The sequence below is a fragment of the Mobula birostris genome, chromosome 9, assembly GCF_030028105.1.
Source record: "Mobula birostris isolate sMobBir1 chromosome 9, sMobBir1.hap1, whole genome shotgun sequence".
Taxonomy (NCBI): Eukaryota; Metazoa; Chordata; class Chondrichthyes; order Myliobatiformes; family Myliobatidae; genus Mobula; species Mobula birostris.
The window spans coordinates 34722757-34745989 of NC_092378.1; the positions used below are offsets into that span (position 1 = coordinate 34722757).

General features: G+C 39.2%; 2 protein-coding genes across 3 annotated transcripts in view; one reads left to right on the top strand and one right to left on the bottom strand.

Moving 5' to 3' along the window:
• The window catches only part of LOC140203287 (structural maintenance of chromosomes protein 1B-like), a 112793-nt gene extending 97948 nt beyond the window's left edge, over positions 1-14845 (bottom strand). Inside the window, exons 1-5 of the mRNA XM_072269301.1 lie at positions 14737-14845; positions 10393-10581; positions 9643-9755; positions 6370-6573; positions 1597-1835 (exon numbers count right to left, since the gene is read on the bottom strand). Coding sequence (XP_072125402.1) covers positions 1597-1835; positions 6370-6573; positions 9643-9755; positions 10393-10581; positions 14737-14845 — 854 coding nt within the window. The remainder of the gene's footprint in view (positions 1-1596; positions 1836-6369; positions 6574-9642; positions 9756-10392; positions 10582-14736) is intronic.
• Positions 1-23233, top strand: part of LOC140203358 (RIB43A-like with coiled-coils protein 2) — a 77584-nt gene that overhangs the window by 32872 nt on the left and 21479 nt on the right. The window contains exons 1-5 of one of the 2 annotated variants that reach the window (XM_072269402.1): positions 15061-15118; positions 15238-15397; positions 16075-16156; positions 17693-18037; positions 21684-21802. In XM_072269402.1, coding sequence (XP_072125503.1) covers positions 15281-15397; positions 16075-16156; positions 17693-18037; positions 21684-21802 — 663 coding nt within the window. In that variant the 5' untranslated portion in view covers positions 15061-15118; positions 15238-15280. Of the gene's footprint in view, positions 1-15060; positions 15119-15237; positions 15398-16074; positions 16157-17692; positions 18038-21683; positions 21803-23233 lie in introns of those variants that run through there. The other variant, XM_072269403.1, reaches the window with a different exon arrangement.

Below are 23233 nucleotides of genomic sequence, written 5' to 3' on the forward strand. Positions count from 1 at the left end.
ATCTGTGCAAACACTGCCACTTGCAGGTTCCCCTCAAGTTAAGGACCAACATGATTTCATCATCAATGATCAACCTTCAAGAGCTCTGTCTTGAAGAGCACTGTGCATGTACCATGCAAGAATTTAATTTGGTGGTTCACCGTTATTTCAATGGCAATAAGGATGGGTAGTACTAAGAGCTGGCATTGTTGACAATGTCCAAATGAATAAAGATATTTAATGTAAGGATCCATATTAGAGGTGATTTCAAATGAGCAACACACACAATGTTTCAGGCCAAGACCCTTTACCAGTCCTCATGAAGGTTCTCGGCCCAAAACGCCAACTGCTTATTCACTTCCATAGACGTTGCCTGGTCTGCTGAGTTCCTCCAGCATTTTGTGTGTAATGGTTTGGATTTCCAGCATCTGCAGAATCTCTTGTGTTGATGATTCCAAATTAAACTGTTTAAATAAATCTTTGGAGGAATGACAGCAAATCCTATAATATTGGGATGATCTGGTTTACGAACATGTAATGACCAATTTGGAAATAAAAACAAAAGATCTAAATTAGGTATCCTCAACACAATGTGCCTAATACATAAGACCATAAGCTGTTCGGCTCATCAAGTCTGCTCTGCCATTCAATCATGGGCTGATCCAATTCTTCCAGTCATTCCCACTCCCCTGCCCTCACCCCATACCCTTTGATGCCCTGGCTAATAAAGAACCTAGCTATCTCTGCCTTAAATACACCCAATGACTTGGTCTCCACAGCCGCTTGTGGCAACAAGTTCCACAGATTTACCACCCTCTGACTAAAGTATTTTCTCCACATCCCAGTTCTAAAGGACGTCCTTCAATCCTAAAGTCGTGCCCTCTTGTCCTAAAATCCTCTACCATGGGAAATAACTTTGCCATATCCAATCTGTTCGGGCCTTTTAAGATTCAGAATGTTTCTATAAGATTCCCCCTCATTCTCCTGAACTTCGGAGAATACAGCCCAGGACCTGCCAGACATTGCTCATACAGTAACACTTTCATTTATGGAATTATTCTTGTGAATCTTCTCTGAACCCTCCCCAATGTCAGTATAGCCTTTCTAAAATAAGGAGCCCAAAACTGCACACAATTCTCCAAGTGTGATCTCACGAGTGCCTTACAGAGCCTCAACGTCACATCTCTGCTCTTATATTCTATACCTCTAGAAATGAATGCCAACACTGCATTCACCTTCTTCACAACCAACTCAACCTGGAGGTAAATCTTTAGGGTATCTTGCACAAGGACTCCCAAGCCCTTTTGCATCTCTGCATTTTGAATTTTCTCCCCATCTAAATAATAGTCTGCCCGTTTATTTCTTCCACCAAAGTGCATGACCATATGATTTCCAACACTGTATTTCATTTGCACTATTTTTTCCTTCACTGCACATTACTGAGGGAAAATTTGTGAATTACTTTCCCAAAATGGAAGTTACTTTTTTTATTTTAGAATTTAAATATAATAAGTAGATATACTATTTAAGAATTGTCATCTAATGTGATTTCTAAGCAGGTATGATTGGCAGTCTAATGTCCAAATGTCTACTTTAACTGATTAAGTAACAACTCACTTTATCTCCTCCTCCACTTTTTGTAGCTCTCGGTTCAGTTTACCCAACTCTTTCTTCACAGTTCTCACTTCTTCTTCTGTTGTGGCCTTCTTTAATTTCTGACTATTTATAACTTCACTTTTTGCTTGCAGATCATTGCATAACTTTTCTATAAGCTTCTCATTATAATACAAAAGGAAGAGTTGCAATTGAATCTTGCTTTCTTTCAGTTCTTCAACTAACACTTGGTAACGATCTGCCTAAGTGTTTAATCACCAGAAAAATAAAATAGCATAATTATTTGTCATCAACACGTCAAAAATACATTGCAATTACAAACAAGCACATTAAACCAAAAAATTGTTATGCAATAGGCTATGCATTAACCTAGATAGTAATCAACAATACCAAGGGGTAGAATGACCAATCAGAAAGTGTCAGTCAACAACCCAATAATACCAGGAGGTCAAACTTACTTTTGACAGGTAGAATTCACTAACATGCAAAGCAGACCATAATGTCCACAGATCCCTGAAAGTTGCCTCACAGGTGGATAGGGTAGTTAAAAAAGCTTATGGGGTGTTAGTTTTCATAAGTCGAGGGATAGAGTTTAAGAGTCGCGATATAATGATGCAGCTCTATAAAACTCTGGTTAGGCCACACTTGGAGTACTGTGTCCAGTTCTGGCCGTCTCACTATAGGAAGGATGTGGAAGCATTGGAAAGGGTACAGAGGAAATTTACCAGGATGCTGCCTGGTTTAGAGAGTATGCAATATGATCAGAGATTAAGGGAGCTAGGGCTTTACTCTTTGGGGAGAAGGAGGATGAGAGGAGACATGATAGAGGTGTACAAAATAATAAGAGGAATAGATAGAGTGGATAGCCAGCGCCTCTTCCCCAGGGCACCACTGCTCAATACAAGAGGCCATGGCTTTAAGGGGTGGGAAGTTCAAGGGGGACATTAGGGGAAGGTTTTTTACTCAGAGAGTAGTTGGTGCGTGGAATGCACTGCCTGAGTCAGTGGTGGAGGCAGATACACTAGTGAAGTTTAAGAGACTACTAGACAGGTATATGGAGGAATTTAAGGTGGGGGCTTATATGGGAGGCAGGGTTTGAGGGTCGGCATAACATTGTGGGCCAAAGGACCTGTACTGTGCTGTACTGTTCTATGTTCTATAATGGTCATTTGCTGGTACTGGACCAACCTAATAGTGGAAGTTTCTGAAATTGATTTGAGTGGGGAAATGGTCCAGGTTTGGGGAATGAGTTTTTGAATTTTTTGAGCAAGTGGTGGAACAACATTTGCAAGGAGCTCAAATTACTCAACAAAGAGCATCTGTATGAAGTGTTTATTCATGTTATTTAGAATTAAATTGAATTTTCTTTTATAAACTAGTATATACCCTCAGTGGCCTCCATCTGTACACCTGCTCGTTCATGCAAATATCTAATCAACCAATTATGTGGCAGCAACTCAAAGCTTAAAAGCATACAAAAGTGGGCACAAGGTTCATTTGCTGTTCAGACCAGGGAAGAAATGTGATTTAAGTAACCTAGTCTCTGGAATGATTATTGCCAGACTGAGTGGTTAGACCATCTCAGAAACTGCTGATTTCCTGGGATTTTCACGCACAACAGTCTATCTAGTGAGTAGCAATTCTGCGGGTGAAAATACATTGTTAATAAGAGAGGTCAGAGGAGAATGGCCAGACAGGAAGGCAAGAATAACTCAAATAGCCTCGTGTTACAAGAGTAGCATGCTGAGGAGCATCTCTAAAAGCACAACACGTTGAACCTTGAAGTGGAAGGGCTACAGAAGTAGGCCGCTGAGTGTATATATAGCATTTTTATATTGCCCAAAAATGCCTGATAAATGTCTGATCCAAGAGCATTCCTAGCTAACACAAACAGTATACATTAGGTTCTCTGAATATGTGTCTCAGAACCTTGAAGCCTGTTTCCCAGAGTTCTTTACAAAAAGTATTCTATTACGAGAAAACGACATGTCCCTTCCTTATAAATAGAAAGAGATAGAGCAAGCGCGAGGTAGAGAGAGAGCAAAAGCAAGAGAAAATTAAGACTCCTAATGGTCTCCCCAACTCCATAGCATTTGAGGTAGCCATTCCAGCTGCAGCTTTATCCTTCTACTCTCTTGGTTTCTTTTCCCTTGACAGCCAGTGAGGTAGCTTGAAAGTAGTTGCTGCCAAAGTATATATACCATCAGATTACTTAGGTGAGCCATCCTACCAACCTTCCATCTGTTACTGAGTGCCAACAAGTCTACAACTACAGTATGTTTATGTTCCACAAAAGCCACCTGGCACCTTACTTCAACTTACCTTGATATATACTTTCATCTTTATGCTTTATACTTATTTAGGTTCCCTATAAATACTTTTATTTTTGCAATTCACCTTCATTCCTTCAGTGATTACAATGTTCATCAAAGGAGGCATCCTATTTCAGACATTAACTAGGATCTGGAACTTAGTAGAGGAGTGGGTGACAGGGAAATACGGGTGAACTCCTGCATGCTACAAAGCCCAAGTTACCAAAAGGGTAGAATTGACCCACAAGTAGAAGGGGTTGAAAGTTATCAAAACCCTCATTCTTAACTTTCATACAAATGCTATCAGGTCTACTGGAAAGGAAAATAAATCCCTAAGTCAAAGCATGAATTACTACATTCAAATGCAACATTAAACCAACACAAACAAACATCTTACACCTTACATATGAATACAGCTAAATATCTACATACATGGAACACATGCTCTTTCTTCTTTTCAGAAGTAGAATGCAACCACAGATGCCTGGAAGGGATTGGTATTATGCTTGCAGATTCAGTGGGAGAAGCAACGAAACATTACTGCATCATTCACTTGCTTCCACTAAGCCCAGCAACATCACAGGATCATGTAATGATTCACCAAGTACAAACGGACAGCGGACATGTCAATTCCCAAGAGCAAAGGCACCAGTAGTTTTCTCACAGAGGATTCAAGATGAGGATCGCCACGGGGTGAACTATCTGGGCCATTGTTGAGCTTGCTTGTAACAACTAAAAATTCACATGTGCCAGTTCTCATTGGTGGGCCAGAGGTGAAGAGTCAGCAGCTTCAAATTCCTGGGCATTAACATCATGAATGACCTGTCCTGGGCACACCACCATTACAAAGGTGGCACACCTCCATTTTTATTTTCTTGGAAGCTTAAGGAGATTTAGCATGTCACTCAATACACTAGCAGTCTTCTACAGATGCACTGGCTACATTTTGGCCTCGTATGGCAATTTCCATGCAAAGGTTCACAAATTGCTGCAGGGAGAAGTGGACACAGCCCTCCTCACCACTGAAAGCATGTACAGGAGTTACAGCCTCTAAAAGATGGCATCTATCATCAAGGATCCCCAATATCTACATTAAGTCATCTTTGTGCGGCTACTGTCTGGGCACCTGAAATCCCTCACCAAGTTCAGAAACAGCTTCTTTTCTATAACCATTAGGTTCTTGCATCTTCCTGCAAAAACCTTAATCCCACCTCATCAGTGGAACACTACAGACCACTTCTTGTGATACTATAGGGATGTCTTCCTTTTTGCGATAATGTCTTGTTTTGCAGTCTTTTTGTCGTGTATAATTTATGTTGTGTTGTCTGAATCTACATTCCTATAACACTGCTGCATGCAAGTTTTTCATTGTACCTTTAACCTGCCGTTCTTGAGCACATGACAATAAAGTTGACCAGACTAGTCCTGGTTCTTATTAGAAGAACTAAACATTTCCTCACATATGCCAAATGTGGCAGACATCAAGTTAATTGACAAGCTGAGGACACTTTGCAGCTCCTGTAAGCTAATTTTTTTTTTTTTAGGATGTTTGTGAGATGCTGTCAGAAAAAAGCCACCTTCATGAGGTCTTTGAGCTTCAATGGTGATCCTAATACGGTAGCTTTTCTACTGATGCTTATGATCTGAGGCAACACTGACAGAGATAAGAGTGGATTAAGCAGCGAGGAGTCTAGTATCCTATTAAACAGCTCATTTTCTCTCTCAGGTAAAAAAGTGTTTAAAAAAAACAGCACGGCAATTCTCCTGGTGTCCGATACGTTTATCTTAACAGCAATAAAAGTAGAATACATTGTTTCCAATTAATTGGTGGAATTTTGCTGATGCACATTGGCTGCCAGATTTGCTTACAAGTGACTTAAAAGTTATTGACTAGAATCACTTTGTAGTACCTTGTGAATGGAAGTTTGGCATATACAGTAATTCAATAATCTATTATCCAACTACTCATATATCCCAATGATTCGGTGTATGTTCACTGAGTAAAGATTGCCACACACCCTTTCCACTCCCAGGGCATCAATTCTCAAGAACCCTCACTCACCCGAGTCTTGATTCCCATACTCCTTTCCCCACATCTGATTTAAAGGAAAAATTTATTATTGAACTCTAGATCCTAAAAAAGGTTTATTAAAAAAGGTGTTGATGAGCTATAAGATCCAATAGACTGTATTTTTTATGTTAATATTCAAATCTTACTGTCAAATTATGCACAAAGCACAAGCTGCCATTTATCACCTCCCTGGTTTATTCTAACTGGTCAACAGTGTACTTACTGAAGTTGCTTTAATCAATTATAAAATAACAGTACATTTTTAACAGATTAGGAACTGAACCAGGATTTTCCTGATTTGCATTTAACATAATCTCAACCAAATGAAGTTACTATTCTCACATGTAACCATATCTGCAAACGTTTAAGAACAAAAAAAATCTTTCAATTTACCTCTTCTTTCTCATACTTAGCATGTTTGCGCTCAACAGCTGCATTTTTCTTTTTATTGTAGTTAAATCGAGCTTCTTCTTCTGCATTTACCATTTCTTTCTTCTTCATATCATATTCATTAGACAATTCCCCTGAGTTGCTGACTTGTTCAAACAATTGTGTTCTTTCCTTGGGTTTCTTCATTGCAATATTCTCCACAGTTCCCTGCAACATAAAGCTGGTATTTAAAGACCTGATTTGTTGATAACTAGAGAATATACAAAAATATTAATGACTTGTGTTGTTAAATATTTTGCTGTATTCCTTATTGCCAAATTATATTCCATTTTACACATGTGGTTTGCCTTTAACTATTTCATCAGACTAAATAAACACTGAAATGGAAGCCATGGTAGGTCATACCAAAGGCTTGTTACACCATTCCATATGATCACAAGTGATGTGTTACCTCATTACCACTTTCCCATGTTGACTATGCATCTCCTGATTCTCTCGACATAAAAAAACCTACTGTTTATATAGATCCATTTTCAAGTCCAGGTATCACTTGAAAGCCAGCATTAAATGCCCATCTCTAACTGCCTGTGAGATGTCAGTGGTGAGTCTTCATTCCTCAACCACCAGTGCTCCTGGTGAAGGAACTTTTACAGTGCTGTAACAGATGAAATTCCAAGCTTTTTGACCTTTTAACAATGAAGGATTAGTTATATATTTCCAAATCAACATGGTTCAACTGTGATGCTCTTTGCCTTTCTTACAAATAGAGTCACAAGTTTGAGTCTTGGAATAGCCTGGGCAGGAACATAACTTTAGTGCATTTTATAGATGATACACACTACAGCTTCTGTAAACCAGAGCTGAATAAAAGTGGTTGATGGGGTGTCCATCAAGCGAGCCACTTTGTCTTGGATGTTGAGTTTGCTGAGTGAGGAAAATAAATAGCATTCCATTGTGTTCATAAATTGAGCCTTATAGACGATAGAAAGGCCTCGTAATATGAGGAAATGAGTCATTTGTCATAGGATACCCTGCTTTTCACCTGCTCTTGTAGCCACATTGTTAAATGAGGGTCCCATTGTTCTGACCAATGGTCTCCACCCCACCCATGCCTTTGCACCCCTCCCCTCTCCCACACCCCAATTTAATGATGGAAGGTGACTCAGCAATTGTAATGTTATTGAAAATCAAGGAAAGGTAGTTAGCCTCTCTTGCCAGAGATAATATGTTTTCAGTAATGATCTTGTATGTCACTTGCTACATACCCCATCATTTTTGGCATTTTGAAGGAAGATCATTGATGAAGTAGCTGAATATGGTCTGGCTAAAACGTTGACCTGACAAACTTCAAAACTAATGTTCTGGAACCTTTAACAAACACAACCATCTTTCTACGTGCAAGGCATGATTCCAACCACTAAAATGTTTTCCCTTTCACTTCCATTGTACCAGGTCATCTGGATATTACACTGTCAAATACTCCTTGATATTAAGGATAGTCACCATTGTGCCAATGGAATTCAGTTTCTTTAATCTCTTCTTGTAACCAGGCAGTGAAAAAATTTGAAGCCAGTAAACCTAGTGAAACCCAAACTGGGCACTTATGAATAGGTTGAATGATTCCTGACATCACTATTGAGAACAGCTTCCATCATTTTGCTGATAATCAAGTAGATTGATTGGTAGTAATAGGCATTTCAGATCTAGTTGAGCAATCTTATCCATTCTAAAATACGAGAATAGCTAAGTCACAGCTAGTTCTGGAGTGCAGATCTTCAGTACTATATGTGGCATGTGCTATACTCAGCCAGTACTATACTTCAGTACTATATGTGGGGTCCAGTGGCACTTGCTATCACATGAAGCTGATCAAATTGGTTGGAGATTGTCTTCTGTGATGGTGTCAACACAGGAATAAGCACTTCCAGTTGAACATGTTATCAAATGTCCTAACCTTTTCTTCAGCAGTTACTTGCCAGGTAGCACCATAAGTGAGGAGGTGCTGTTTGAAGCTTCCACCTCACATTAGATGTAAAATTGTACACAAGCAGTTGTATTAGGGCTCCAAAGTGTAAACTGATTTGTTGGTTTTGAGAATAATATGTCTATTGCATGTTGTTTTGCATATACTGTCCTGTATTACTGCTTCACCTGGCAGGTACTTCATCAATTTAGGTACGCCTGATACTGCAGCAGCATGTACTTCTGCAATCCCCATTGGTCCAGAGTTGGTCCCTTGGCTTATTACCATTGATAGAATGGCTGGGTCATGAGATTGCGGATTGCTCTCAGACTATTCCATTTAGTTTGCTTATAGTGCAACACAGCATGATGTGCGATATCCTTGGTGTGAAGACAGTACTTCTGTCTCCATAAGAACTATGCAGTGATCATCTCCAGACCCAGCAGCTCATTCTGCGGTGGTATTCCCAAAGCAGGCTTGGCAAGGGATATTGAAGTTCTCTACCAACTGTATGTGTCCTTTCAATTCTTTTTCAAGAGTTTCAATTCACTCAGTGACTTAGTCTCCATATCTTCTTTGGTTATGAATTTTAAAGATTTACCACTCTGGGTGAAGAATTTTTTCACTAGTGCCATGAATAGCTAGCTCTTATCTTGAGACTGTGTAACATAGTCTAGACAACACAGTCAGTGAAACATCAACTCCATGTCTAAGAACTTCCTGTATTTCAATATGGCCACTTTTCATCTGTAAAAACTCTTAAGGACTCTGAGGAAAAAAAAATACTAGTAAACACAAAATTTGTACTAAAAACTGAAGAAGTGAGGTTAGTAATGGGCCCAAGAAAACATGAGCAAATTGCTTAATTCCACCTTAATTTCCAAAGCACAACGTCTTTTTCCTGCATAAAAATTAAGATTAAATTGCAAGGGGAGATTGTACAAAGTTGGATTATGTTCTCTCGAATTAAGAAGGTGAAAGGGTGATTTGATCATTTACAGATAGAAAAAACTATGCAGCAAAAGCAACAATGAAAAACTAAACTTGGGCATTTAATTACACTAAATTTAAAGCCAGTCTTTCCGTAAACAGAGAATAGGGAAAACTCCTCTGCAAATATCAATTGATGGTAAACCAATTCATAATTCTATATCAAAAACTTATATGTTCCATGAAAGAAATATGATGGGTATATGGAGTTATTTTACTAATCCACCATAATTTCATTAATTACAGAGAGGGTTAAATAGCCCAATCCTATTCTTGCATTCCAAACACACAACTAAAATAAACAATCATAATTTTCTTAATACCTGAAACACCAGGCAGTTTCTACCTTTCAGTAGAATGCCAATTTTTTCAAGTTCATTTGAGTATTCTGTTCGACTGATAGCTTTATCATTTAATCGAAATTCTGAAGAATTACCTGACAAAACAATGATAGAAAACGAATTAACCATTTAGCTTCCATAACTATACTTTGCTCATAATATTAATCTGTTGAGTAAATCAAATATAGGATATAAAAGCTTTTCTGAAAGTGTCAACACTCATATCACCCACACATTCTCTTTTCTCCCCTTTGCCACATACAGCAGGCTGAAGGACAGCTTCTATTCCACTGTTATCAGACTCTTGAACGGATCTCTTGATGATAAAAAAAAACTCTAAACCTCTCAAAATACTTCGTTATGAGCTTCCACTTTATTGCTACCTGCAATGCATTTTTGGTAGCTTTTACACTTTATTATTGTTTTTGCTTATTATAGCTCAATGCACTGTGTAATGATTTGATCTGTATAAACAGTACGCAAAACAGGTTTTCACTGTATCTTGGTATATATGAAACTGTTCATAAATTAGCAATGTTTAGCTGAATTGTAGAAAAAATGTAATAACTCAAAGGGATGGGTTCTCAAAAATCATTTTAATTACAAATATTTTGTTAATTCCTCTCAAGTCTGATAGTTTAAGATTAAATAAGGGTATAAAAGATGCCTGAACAGATATAATAACAATAATCTGATAATCTTTTAATCAGAAACAGCAACCCCTTCCTTTACCAACAATGGCTCTGGTAAATGTTAGCTCCTCTCCATTTTCCATCTCATACAGCATAGTGACCCTTGCCATAGGTGACACAGGATGTCCTATATGAGCACCATGAATCAGGTCCTTCATGTGCTTCACTCTGAGATTAGCAGTTCTCTCGCCCATCACAAAACTGATAGCATCCATTATATTGGACTTCCCTGTCAATGAAAGTAAAGGTGAGATCAATTTGTAAATATTTATTCTGCAGGAAATTAATACAGCATAAAAAATTAGGTTTACCATTATGCATGTTGTTCTTAACAGTTACATGTATACCACTTCAAAACCAAATTTAGAGAAGCAAATCAATTTCGCCAATTGTTCAATGGAATTAAAGTTCAGTATTTGAAAGATTTAGTAAAAACAATCTCAAAATATTCCATGTGATTTAGACAACTAGTAATACCTTAATCTGTTTTATATTCAGGATTCTACTATCTTTTCTCAAAAACCACCAAGAGTTCAAATCTTTGAGGGTTAGATAGTTTGGAAAGCACTGATTTGTTTTTTCCAACTATATATGTTTACAACCACTGAATACTTAAGGAGATCTTGATTTCTGATCCATTCTCTGGAATGGAATTTACATAACCAACATTAAAGGGCACAATGTAAGGTATGATGCAATAGCCTTTTAAATGAGCATGAAAAAGCAAGACAGGGATTTTTTTAAAATTGAGAACCTGGGAGTGAAGAAGCTAAGAACTCAAACCAGCAGTCATTGTGGAGGTCTCGCATGTCTCTGTATCATTTTATTTGCTGTATAATTTCTTTCAAGAATCTGAAAGTCAGATGTAAAGAGAAGCATTCTCTATTATTTTGAGGAATACTCCCAAGGATTGGTAATCATTGACATTAGAGTCACTGACAAATATATGCAAACTGTCAAAATGGTTGTTGTAATGCATCTAGAGTGGTAGTGGGTAGTGTTTGTCGCTCTCAATTTCAGCTTCCACTGCTGGCTAGCAGTCTTGTGAAAAGGACAGCAGAATGTGTAAGTCTCTCCCTGCCAGTACACAACCTCTCCAACAGCAACCCTCATTTAGTGCCTCATCACTGACAACACACGGAAACTCAACTCCTTTTGGACTCAGGCTGAACAACAGAGGACAGGGAGGAGGTGTCGCACCTGCACGTGTACACACAGGCCACCAGTGCGTGGACACGTCCTGGTACTTGTGAACCAGATCCCCAGCAATGGGTAAAAAGCCTCACTGCCTTGCGGGCAGACTCGGGAGACAAAGACTACAGGAGTAAACCCAGGCAGTAAATCCAGAGCGGAGCCCCTAAGGCATTTGGATGTCATTGAGCATCCTCCCAGCAGCTCCTGCAGCCAAGCTGGTGCCAAACATATTGCTTCATTAGCTTTCCTTTGGACTATACCAGTGAGGCTGAGAGGGGAGATCTTTATGACTAGGCACCTCAGGATCTCCAAACCTTCTGCCCAGGTTTGTGATAATGATGATGATGATTACCCATTGTCCTTCGAGACAGACAGATGCCAACCAACATGAGAAATGGAGAAACCCAAAAGGCACCCTAGCACATCAATGGTAATGGCGCAGAAGAAATGTACTCTAGGATGAATTGGCAGCAATGGAAGCTGGTTAATTTGAAGATGGTCATTAGACACACAAGAAAATAGAAACAAATATAGTCCACCAGGCACCTCAAACCCACTGCGCCTTTCAAACATGATAATGGCTCATCTATTCTGGCTTCAACTTCTCTTCTATGCCAGTTCTCATTAACCCTCAGTCTTCCAAATATGTGCAATGATTTAGCCTCAAATACAAGGGAGGGGCAGAGAATTTAGTATTCACTACCTGATTAGAGAAGAAATTTCTGTACACTTCACTTTTCAGTGACTGGTGTGAACCTCCCACCAGTGAAAAATTCTCACTAAGTATTTATCAAGTCCCTGAGGACCTTAAATGAGAACATCTGCAGATCCTGAAAATCCAAGCAACACACACAAAATGCTGATGGAACTCTGCAGGCCAGGCAGCATCTATGTAAAAAAGTACAGTCGATGTTTCAGGCTAAGACCCTTTGGCAGGACTGGAGAAAAAAAGATGAGGAGTTGATTTAAAAGGTGGGGGGAGGGGAAAGAGAAACACCAGGTGATAGGTGAAACCAGGAGGGGGAGGGATGAGGTAAAGAGCTGGGAAGAGCAAAAGGTGTAGCCATGGGCACTCCCACGAGTCCCAGCTATGCCTGCCTTTTTCTCGGCTAGGTGAGACACAGTCTATGCTCCAAGCCTACACTGGTGTCCATCTTCCATTTTTCCTATGCTACATGGACGACTGCATTGGTGCTGCTTCCAGCACCAATGCAGAGCTCATCGAATTCATCAACTTTGCCTCCAACTTCCACCCTGCCCTCAAATTTGCCTGGCCCATTTCTGACACTTCCCACCCCTTTCTTGGTCTCACTGTCTCCATCTCTGGAGACAGTTTATCTTGTGATGTCTATTATAAACTAATGGACTGTCAAAGCTACCTGGACTATACTTCCTCCCACCGTTACTTGTAAAAAAGCTATTCACTCTCAATTCTTCCATCTTTGCCGCATCTGCTCTCAGGATGAGGCTTTTCATTCCAGAATGAAGATGTCCTCCTTTTCCAAAGAAAGGGGCTTCCCTTCCTTCACCATCAACGCTGCCTTCAACTGCATTTCTTCCATTTCACGTACATCTACTCTTACCCCATCCTTCTGCCACCCTACCAGGGATAGTGTTCTTTGTCCTCACCTATCATCCCACCACCCTCCGCATCCAGCACATAATTCTCCAGAAATTACGCCATCTGCAACAGGATCCCACCACCAAGGACATCTCTCCCTCCCCTCCACTTCCTGCTTTCCACAAGGATCGCTCCCTACGCGACTCCCTTGTCCATTTGTCCCTCCCCACTGACCTCCCTCCTGGCACTTATCTTTGCAAGCCCAACAAGTGCTATACCTGCCCTTACACCTCTTCCCTCACTAACATTCAGGGCCCTAAACAATCCTTCCAGGTGAGGTGACTTTTCACCTGTGAGTCTGTTGGGGTCATATTCTGTGTCTGGTGCTCCCAGTGTGGCCTCTTCTATATTAGTGAGACCCGACATAGATTGGGAGACCACTTCACCAAGCACCTACACTTTGTCCACCAGAAGTGGGATCTCCCAGTGGCCACCCATTTTAAATTCACTTCCCATTACCATTACAATATGTCAATCAATGGCTCCTCTACTGTCAAGATGAGGCCACACTTAGGTTAGAGGCACAACACCTTATATTCTGTCTGGGTAGCTTCCAACCTGATGGAATGAACATTGATTTCTGAAATTTTGGGTAATGCCCCCCCCACTTCATGATTCCCCCTCCCCTTTTCCCTCTCTCACTTTATCTCCTTGTCTACCCATCATCTCCCTCTGGTGCTCCTCTCACCTTTTCTTTCTTCCATAGCTTTAAGTCTTCTAATAGAGTCCCCCTTCTCCAGCCCTGTAACAACTTCCCAAATCTTTACTTCATCCCTCCACCTCCTGGTTTCACTATCACCTTGTGTTTCTTTCTCCCCACCTTTTAAATCTATTCATCATTTTTTCCTCCAGTCTTGCCAAAGGGTCTCAGCCCAAAACACCAAATACTCTTTTCCATAGATGCTGCCTGACCTGCTGAGTTCCTCCAGCATTTTGCGTGTTCCCTGAGGATCTTATATCTTTGAGTAAGATTACCACTCGATCTTCTAAATTCTAAGGAATGCAGATCCCAACCATACAGCTTTCTTGATTGAAAAACTTTTTCACCCCAGCAATTAGCCTGGCGAATCTCCTTTGCACTGCCTCCAGTCCACCCATATCCGCTTGTAGTTAAAGGGAGGGGGTGCAAACTCTAAACAGTATTCCAAGTATATCACCAATACACTGTAGAACTGTAACAGAACCCTCCGATTCTTACACTTAAATGATCAATGATGCAACACAAAATGATCTAAGGATTATGAATGGAATAAAGAGATACAGAAAGCAAAAAAGTGAAAAAGCAGATATACAACACTGGCATCATCACAATCTTCCGTTAAAAAAAATATTTATACTCCAAAGCATTAAAACATTGTCATATATGATCACTCAAAATTCTACAGTTCCTCTAATTCTGTACTCTGGTCTGGGACTCCCACTCAGATCTGTTCCTTTTCCGCCTACCCCAACCCCTCCTTAGGAGATGGTCGGGATGAGGAGGCGTCGGCGGCAATGTCGAGGGAGGGGTGGAGGGATAGCGATCACGGCTGATCGTGGCTGTTGTGGGCCTCGGGCACCGCTCATTACCTGATCCATTGGGGCCGATAATGCAGTTGAAGCGCATGAAGGGCCCAATCAACTGTCGCCCTTTCCACGATTTGAAGTTTTCGACTTCAATTAACTTCAAGGATCCCATTTTGGAGAACGTGACTGCTTTTGCTTAATGTACAATGTCATCAGAGGGTGAAACACCTTTCCTCATCGACTGAACCACGCTCCTTTAAATGGCGTCACACCTCTAACGCCACAGACAATAAACGCGGGAGCAGCAGGCAGCGCGAGAAGTAGCGATGCCCGTGAGAGAATATCGCGAGAATATCCAAGCGCTCTCGCCCTACCTCTGATCGCCTAGCAACAGTTTCAGTCGCGTACACGCGATGTAAACTTGGGCATGGGAAGAAAAAAAGAGGTAATTGTGCATTGATCTGTCGTGGTGCAGCCAATAAATCATCTGTCACTGGTAAATTTGTTTATAAAAGATTGATTCCTTTTGAATTACATACATTTAAACCGTTTTTTGTTAACTAGATTTAGGAGAATAAAGAAATCTTCCTTGAACTCTGGAAAAAAAATGCAAAAGCTGGATGGTCCAGTGGATCTGAAAGAGGCGGCTATAATTGCACGAAGAAGGGATGTGGAGGTTCAGAGGAAAAACAGAGTTTTTAATACCAGAGTCAGGACAATTGAGGTATGTGTGGAAAATTACACGTCTTTTCAATTATTATCATAGGGGATTATAAAGAGCAGTTAACATGAAATGCATTTTGTTACAAAAATTCTGAAAGCAAGAAAAATAAATTGCAGAGGATTATATGCCTGTCATAAAGACATTTTTGTCTTTTCAGCATCAGTTAATGTTTGAACTTTAAAAAATTGCTATCATTTCAAAATAATTAATTTATTGTCTGAAATTGGCACATCGTGAGTACAAAACTGTTTTCAACAACGTGCTGTAGGTACTATTTAACCAATGTGTAAATTTAAGAATGTTTTACAATTGCATAAAATAATAATAATAAATACTTCATTGATTTCGTGGGAAATTCTTTTGTTACAGCAGCAACACTTAAAACACACTCAGTGTGCAGACTTAACTAATAATAAAGTACAGAATAATATCAAGTGATTTGAAAGAAAGAACCAAGAAAAATGTAAAAAGTATATCATATTATGTAATGTTAAGTAGTTCTACTTTTTTAGTATGTATTAAGAAGACAAAATGATTTTGACGCTGCTCAGTTTTTGACATCACCAAATCATGATTGCATTACAAATAATATTATTTCAGATATACTGAATGGGTATATACCATAGCAGTTTGAAAGAGATTTGTACAATTATTTGTAAATGTATGTTTTTTCCAAGATTGATCAGCAGGCATTGGATGCTCAAGTCCAAGATAGGAAACTTCGGGAAGAGACAGAGGCTAGTAAACATGTTGCCTATGGTAAGTTTAAAAATAAATTCTGATTACAGTATAATAGTTCAAGATTCAATCCAGATGATTTAGATGCCTAAATACTAGTTTTGCCATTTCCCAGCATTTTTCCATTTAAATGTTTGTAGTTGTCGGGCCATAATAAATAATTGATCCTTCTTTGGTTACATTGTAAAACAGAAAACAACTTAGAAACTCAATTATTATAAGATATATGGTGTCAGATATACAGTATACACATTTGCAAAGCAGTACTTACATTTCCCTTAAAACTTTTATTAGAATCTGGCGGAATATTACACACCTTTTTCCATCTTTTGGGTATCTTCCAGTGTTTAGCAAACTCACTTTTCACTCAGTTCCATGTGGGTGCTGAGAAACATGGGTAAGGAAATCACTTTTCATTCCTGTCCAATTCAGAATTTATGTCTGGTGGAAAAGGAAGTACAGTCTGCTGGGAGTGGGTCCTTATTCAATTTGTGCTCTGATAACATGCTTAATCCTCTCTTTCTGTTCTCACCATCAATACACACTTTCTCAATCCAACTGACATTTTATTCCAATAGTACTAGATTTTCTGAGGAAAATTGAAGGCTAAAACTTTGAAAAGATTTGGCACTTGAAAATTTCCACAGATGGAAAATTCTAACTGGCTGTATCACCATCTGGTATTGGTGAGGAGGGCTACTTGCACAGGATACAGGATTGAAATAAGCTGCAGGGAGTTGTCAAATTAGTCAGCTCCATCATAAACACTACAGTCCATAGTATCCAGGACATCTTCAAGGTGTGAGGTCTCAAAAAGACAGCATCCATCATACTGCCATCACCCAGGTCATACCTTGTTCTCATTGCTACCATCAGGAAGGAGGTACAGAGGATGAAGGCACATGCTCAGCGATTCAGGAACAGCTTCTTCTCCTCTGCCATCTGATTTCTGAATAGACATTGAACCCATGAACACTAACTCACTACCATTTTTATTACTACTTTTGCACTACTTATTTAACTTAATTATTTACTATATATATATATATATTCACAGCTTTTTCTTTATTATTGTAATGCATTGTACTGCTGCTGCAAAGCCAACACATTTCACAACATATAAGAATGATATTAAATCTGATTCTAGTTCTGAAAACTGTATATAGAGCTAAAGTAGGGTTTCTCAACCGGGGTTCCATGGAACCCTAGGGTTCTAAGAGAGGTCATCAGGGGTTCCATGAGAGATCATGATTCAAAAAAATGAACCTCATTTTTTGAATGTCACAGGATGCGCAATGTTAGCACTGACGGTGGTGGGCAGTGACCAAGCAGCCCCATTAACAATCTCGTCAGGGGTCTCTCAGCCCAATATGGCAGTGCACAGTAGGACCATGTTTATTTGGTTGAGTCCAGAGGGGAGGATGGTAGGCTGATGTGGAGTGTGAAGCGCGTTTTCTGAGCATTGAATGGATTCACCCAACTTGTGCTGTGACGTCAGCCTCTCCCTGTGTAAAATACACAAGGGTATTTTATTACTTTTCTTATATTTTGCTGCAGCGAAAGATTTGATCCGACATGACCAAACAATGTGCCTTCTTGATGATCGATACAAACGTGATATGATTAACTTAAACAAGGCTATTTCTGAATTCCGTCTGGCCTATCAGAAGCCTGAAACACGCCGTGAGTTTGATCTGAATGACCCACAGGCTTTAAAAAAAGATGTCCCCGCCCGAATTTCAGACAATGATCCTCGTTGTACAGTGTCTAGCATACAGATGTTTACTGGTGAAGACTTAAATCAGCGAGAAAGGATTAGGCGTCAACAGGAACAAGTCCGGGAGTGGTCATTTGAACAGCAGCAAGAACTAAAGAATGCTTTGGAAGAGCAGAAGCTTGCAGGTTAGTAGAATTACAAATAAAAATTCAGCTGAGTGATATTAATAATTTTTGCATGTAACAATTATCAAAAGGTTTTCACAGATTTTCTATAATGGCATGTCTCTTTCATTTGTTCAGTTCTGCTTTGAACGAGAACATATAGACCAGCTGTATTCCAGTATGCTGTAGTATTAACATATCGTTTTTATTTAATCATTTAGTTCTCTTTTTTGTTTAGACATTGTTGCTTCATTCCATATAATTATGGACCCCTATCGCATACTGTTTCTGTTGAAAAGTATGCAGGAGATGATTCTCAAATGATTGCAGGCACTGATGAACTCCGCTCTGTTTAAATCTACTTCCTGGTTTAGAAAGGATATTTGGATAGGACTAAGTCTTGCTATGAAGTCATCTAAATAGAGCGAATTAATTTCCTTGGCCTACCAAGAGTTTTTTTTTAAGATGTATGGATTTTCATGGGAACATTGTATAGTATACCTAACTCAATGTATGGTAAGTATTTCCATGGATTCAACAGATTTAAAATGAATTCAAAGAAAGAATATATTGTTTGAAGACTAGGTGGATTAGAGCCTCTGCTTTTCCACCAGGACCTGGTTTAATTCTGGTCCAGACCAATAGAGGCCTTTGTAAAGCCTCTTTCATCGATTCTTTCTTTGAGGCTCATAATATTTTTCAATGATTTACATTTCATGGTGCAAGACACACTTTCAACTTTGCATAGAAAGGCAAGGAAATAACAGTTTACTGCAGAGATATCTGAAGGAGAGAAGCTTTGAAAGAACAGGGGAAAAAAAGAGCATGTATTAATATAGCTCTCTCCAGATTACCTCAAGAAATACCAAGGGAGTTCATATATAATGAACTACTTTTCGTTTTTAATAACTGTGATTCTAATTAAATGTGGCAAAAATATCCCACAGAAAACTGAAATGGGCAATAAGTATGCTTTTGTTTTAAATTATAGGAGAATTGTTGGTTAGGATTCTTGATTATTTTCTGCACAGTTTAAAGAATCATCAATGAACTTTGCAGCATATTCTGCTCATTTAATCTATTTGATTAGATATTATCAGAAAGCTATAATGATTTCTCAGTGTGTATAGCCCTCAGATGAACCTTCCTACTTGTGTAAAACAAAGCAAAAATCATCCTGCATAAATTGAACAAGGAGAAATGTATTTGATTTCATGTCTCATCAAAGAATGAAAATTAATAAGATAAACTGAACATAACTTGAACATTCCCTGTGTAGGAATTTATGCAAGGTACATTTTCTAATTCAGACTGCAACCTTAAGTAATGTCACCTTATATCACATTAGAAAAATGTAATTTCCTTTCAATGCTATGCCGTCCTTAAAAACATTTAGCGGGATTTCCAGTGAGGCACGAGGCAAGATGGCAGCACAGCACTGAACCTGACATATAACCCTCCTTTTTCGAGTTCTCTAGGGCTCATAGATGGTCTTACTACAAGACTGAGTTGGAGAAATATCTAACTAAAGACATGACCTCAAAAAAAAGATTGAAGTTCAACTAGGAAACAAGATACCAGCAGATGACACCAAGTTAGCGATTCATCCGAGGAAACAGCTAGGCTAATTAAGCAAACAATGGCGACGGAGATGGAATCACTGCGAGAAACGGTAGCCCACATGCTAAAGGAGTCGCTGGAAAAGGCTCTTGACCCCATACAGAAGCATATGGCAGAGAATGGCAACATTCTCCGGTCATTAAAGGAGCAAGCGGACATTCATTCTAAAAAATTTAGCACGGTCTTCAACAAAATAGACAACATTCAGGTTTGCTTACCCAAGAATGAGAAAGTTACTGACTCCTGTCTCGCAAAGGTGACTATGATATGGAAGAAGCTAAACGACTTGGAGGACAGATCCAGGAGAAACAATGTGCGGCTGGTCAACTTACCGACAGGCGCTGAGAGCGATGATCCGCGAGGCTACCTCCAGGAGATGCTGCCTAATTGGATTCCAGTGCTCAAGAATTCCCACAGCACTCTATTGGAGACCGATAGAGCACATAAGATCTTTTCCAACAATACCTCAAGATAGCGGACCATGTTTTTTAGGCTTCTACGATACACCGACCGGCAGGCTATCCTGGAGTGCGCAAGGAAAGCCAAACCTACTCTCCCGGATAGCACCCAGCTACAGTTCTTCGCCGACTACAGCCCCGGCACGATGCAGGAATGGCAGGGGTACAAGGAGATCCGCGCTAAGCTTCGACAGAAGGGGATCGACTCGTTCCTCATATACCTGGCAACTTTGAGGGCATGAAGATGTCGTTTAACTCAGCAGAGGAAGCGAAAGAAGCTCTGAATTCATCGGTGCTGGGAGATATGGAAGAAGACCCTGGGCAAAGTCCTCACACCCCTTGGGAGGAGATGGAACTGCATTAAGAGCTCGGACCAGCCTGTATGCGCAGTCTAACAGGCACGGGCAAGTTAACGTCCTAGGTGTGAAGTTTTCTGGTTATTCTTTTATTAGAAAGTCATTCGTTGCACTTTTGTATTTAGTTAATTAAGGGGCCAATTTGTCTCTGAGTATTGCAGGTCGAAGTTTTAAGGTAATGGCTCAGTTAACTTGTTAGTACAAGGATAACATGATAAGGTGATGTAAGTCTGCCTAGATTTATACATTTTATTTTTTACTTCCTAAGGTGATATTCAATATACCCAAATGTCATACTTCTTCAAGAATGAAGCTGAAAAACAGCAGTTTGTTCTGATTCTGAATAACTTTAGTTGTACATGTTCATTTCGGGTTATGTCTCCAGTAGACTTGTTTTCGTTCTTGGGCGCCAGATGAGACATGACTGGCGCCATCGCTAAGGGATGGTTTATTAAAGCAACAGTTTCTTGCAAGAGAGCTAATGGGGTCTTGATTATGTGGTATATTATATTTGAGACGGAAATGGTTTTATTTATATAGGGTAATAGGTTTGTCCAGGTTCTTTTTTCTTGTCTCTTTGATATGATTGTCTATGAGAACTGCTTTGCCTTTCTAATTTGTTGGTGCTAGAGGGGGCGGTTATTGTTCAGTGTCTGACATTGCTAAGTGACACTCACAGATGTTATAAAGTAAAGGGTTGAATGGGAGGGCTGATGGGAGGTGGGGTGGGAAGAGGGTAACTCAGGGCTCCACCACCAACTTACAATAACAGATTCAGGGGAAGATGAGCAACACAGATAAATTAGAAAATATTACTATTGTATAAAATAGGAATGCTTTGTCTGTGTATGCACTACTATTCAGTTGGTTGGTGGAGGGGAGAGGGATGGGGGAGGGAGGGGTGGAGGGGGAGATGGTGATGAAGGTTGGGGGGTGGTTGGGATAAACAGTCAAAATGTAATTGGCAACTGGTTGTATTGAATGTAATGTGTTGATGTTGCAATAAAAAATTAGTAATAAAAACATTTAGTGAAATCTATTGAAAGTTAAGTGGTTTAATAGAGAGAAAAAATTTGAATACTTACTGCAATTCACAGTTTTCCTCTTCTTTTTGTCATCATATATTGCATTGTACTGCTGCCACAAAGTTAACAAATTTCATGACATGTGCTGGTGATATTAAACCTGATTCTGATCCTGATTTTTATTTAACTTATCTGGTTCTTTTTCCAGATAAATTGTATGATAAGAATAGGATAGCTTTGGACCGAAGAGTTTGTGAATTGCAACAAATGGAAGAAGACACTAGGAGAGCTGTTACTGTAGCAACAAAGGATTTCAATAGGGCACAGGTTTCACCTTTTATTTTTTTAATTGTAGATCAAGAGTCAACATGCATTTGTTTTGCTTCATTCCCATGACCTTATGTGATCATGCTGGTAATTATGGTTTAAGGCAGAATGATTATGTCACAAGACAATTTGATTGTTAAGAACAGGTTTCATAAATTTAACAGCTATTGATGTGAAAAGAAGTTTGGAGATAAGAGGAATCACCATTTTCAGTAAACGGTGAATGTGAACAAAATTCCAAAGTGGTGGAAAGAAGGACTAACAAAATAAAGATGCAGTGCAGGAGAATATTATATTTTGTAGCCAAATATTTTGAGGACAATAAGTTGAATATCAACAGAATCAAAGTCATCATCAGAAGATAGAATAAAATCAACATTAAACTATACATGATTTGCTTGGTGTCAATAAATGCAGGTTAGTCAGACAATGCATTGTATTGTTTATAGTGCATGTCTCTAATAAATTCAGCATCTGAGACCCAAAGTGAAATGGTCAACGAAAATCCATCAATTTGGTATTAAGGGATAGAAAGACGTGGGGATTGTGGTTTGAGAGGATCAGGTATTGGAACTGATATATTGGTGAAGAGGACCTTCTATGTTTATCATGGAGAAGGATGGCTATGGAAGTAGTAGGGGTTGGCTGGTGGTAAGATGATTACATGGGGAGATGGGGTAGCTTTGAGAGAGAGAGGGGAACAAAAACATTTTCTTGTACTTGCTTAGCTCTTGTATCTGTGGAAGGATTCATCAATGAAAAGAAGAAGGTTTGAAACATCAAAGGAGTCTATCAGCAACTAAAAACTGCAGAAAACAATCTTAGTTTTAGCATGTGTGTGTAGACCTTATTAACCTGCCAATGATATCCACTGTTATCAGCTAACTGTACCTTTAACTGTTAATGGTTACAACTGATAGTTTCAGTATGCTTCTAGTAATATTGAGTGATTCACAAAGATCATAGGTTCTATTTTGGAGTTCCAATTTATATCAGTAAGAAAGGAAGTGGACATTGTATGAACCAGACCTGATGCCGAGTGAATGTCAGACAGGCTAACGGGAGCAGCATAGTGATCATTTGTGCAAGCAGCTCTGGATTTACATCAATTTAGGGATGATTTGCACATAAATAATTTTTAAAAACTTTAGTGTTTGTAATTAATTCAGTTTTGTGGTTAAATTATGAGTTTTTGAATTTCTACCTTGCCAATCATTATATCATTTAAAGTTAAAATTATCTCCCATAGTTTCTAAAATTTTAATGCCAGATGTTAATTTTATAAGGGGCTCCACTGTTGCTTCTTAAGCAGATTGGCAGCGAGTGGGATAACTGGAAAATTCAACTAGTTGCTAAAATAAACACGAAGTGCACTACTTATCTTTTTACTGCACCAGAAGGTGGAGTTAAAAATATCTTTTTGAAGGGAAG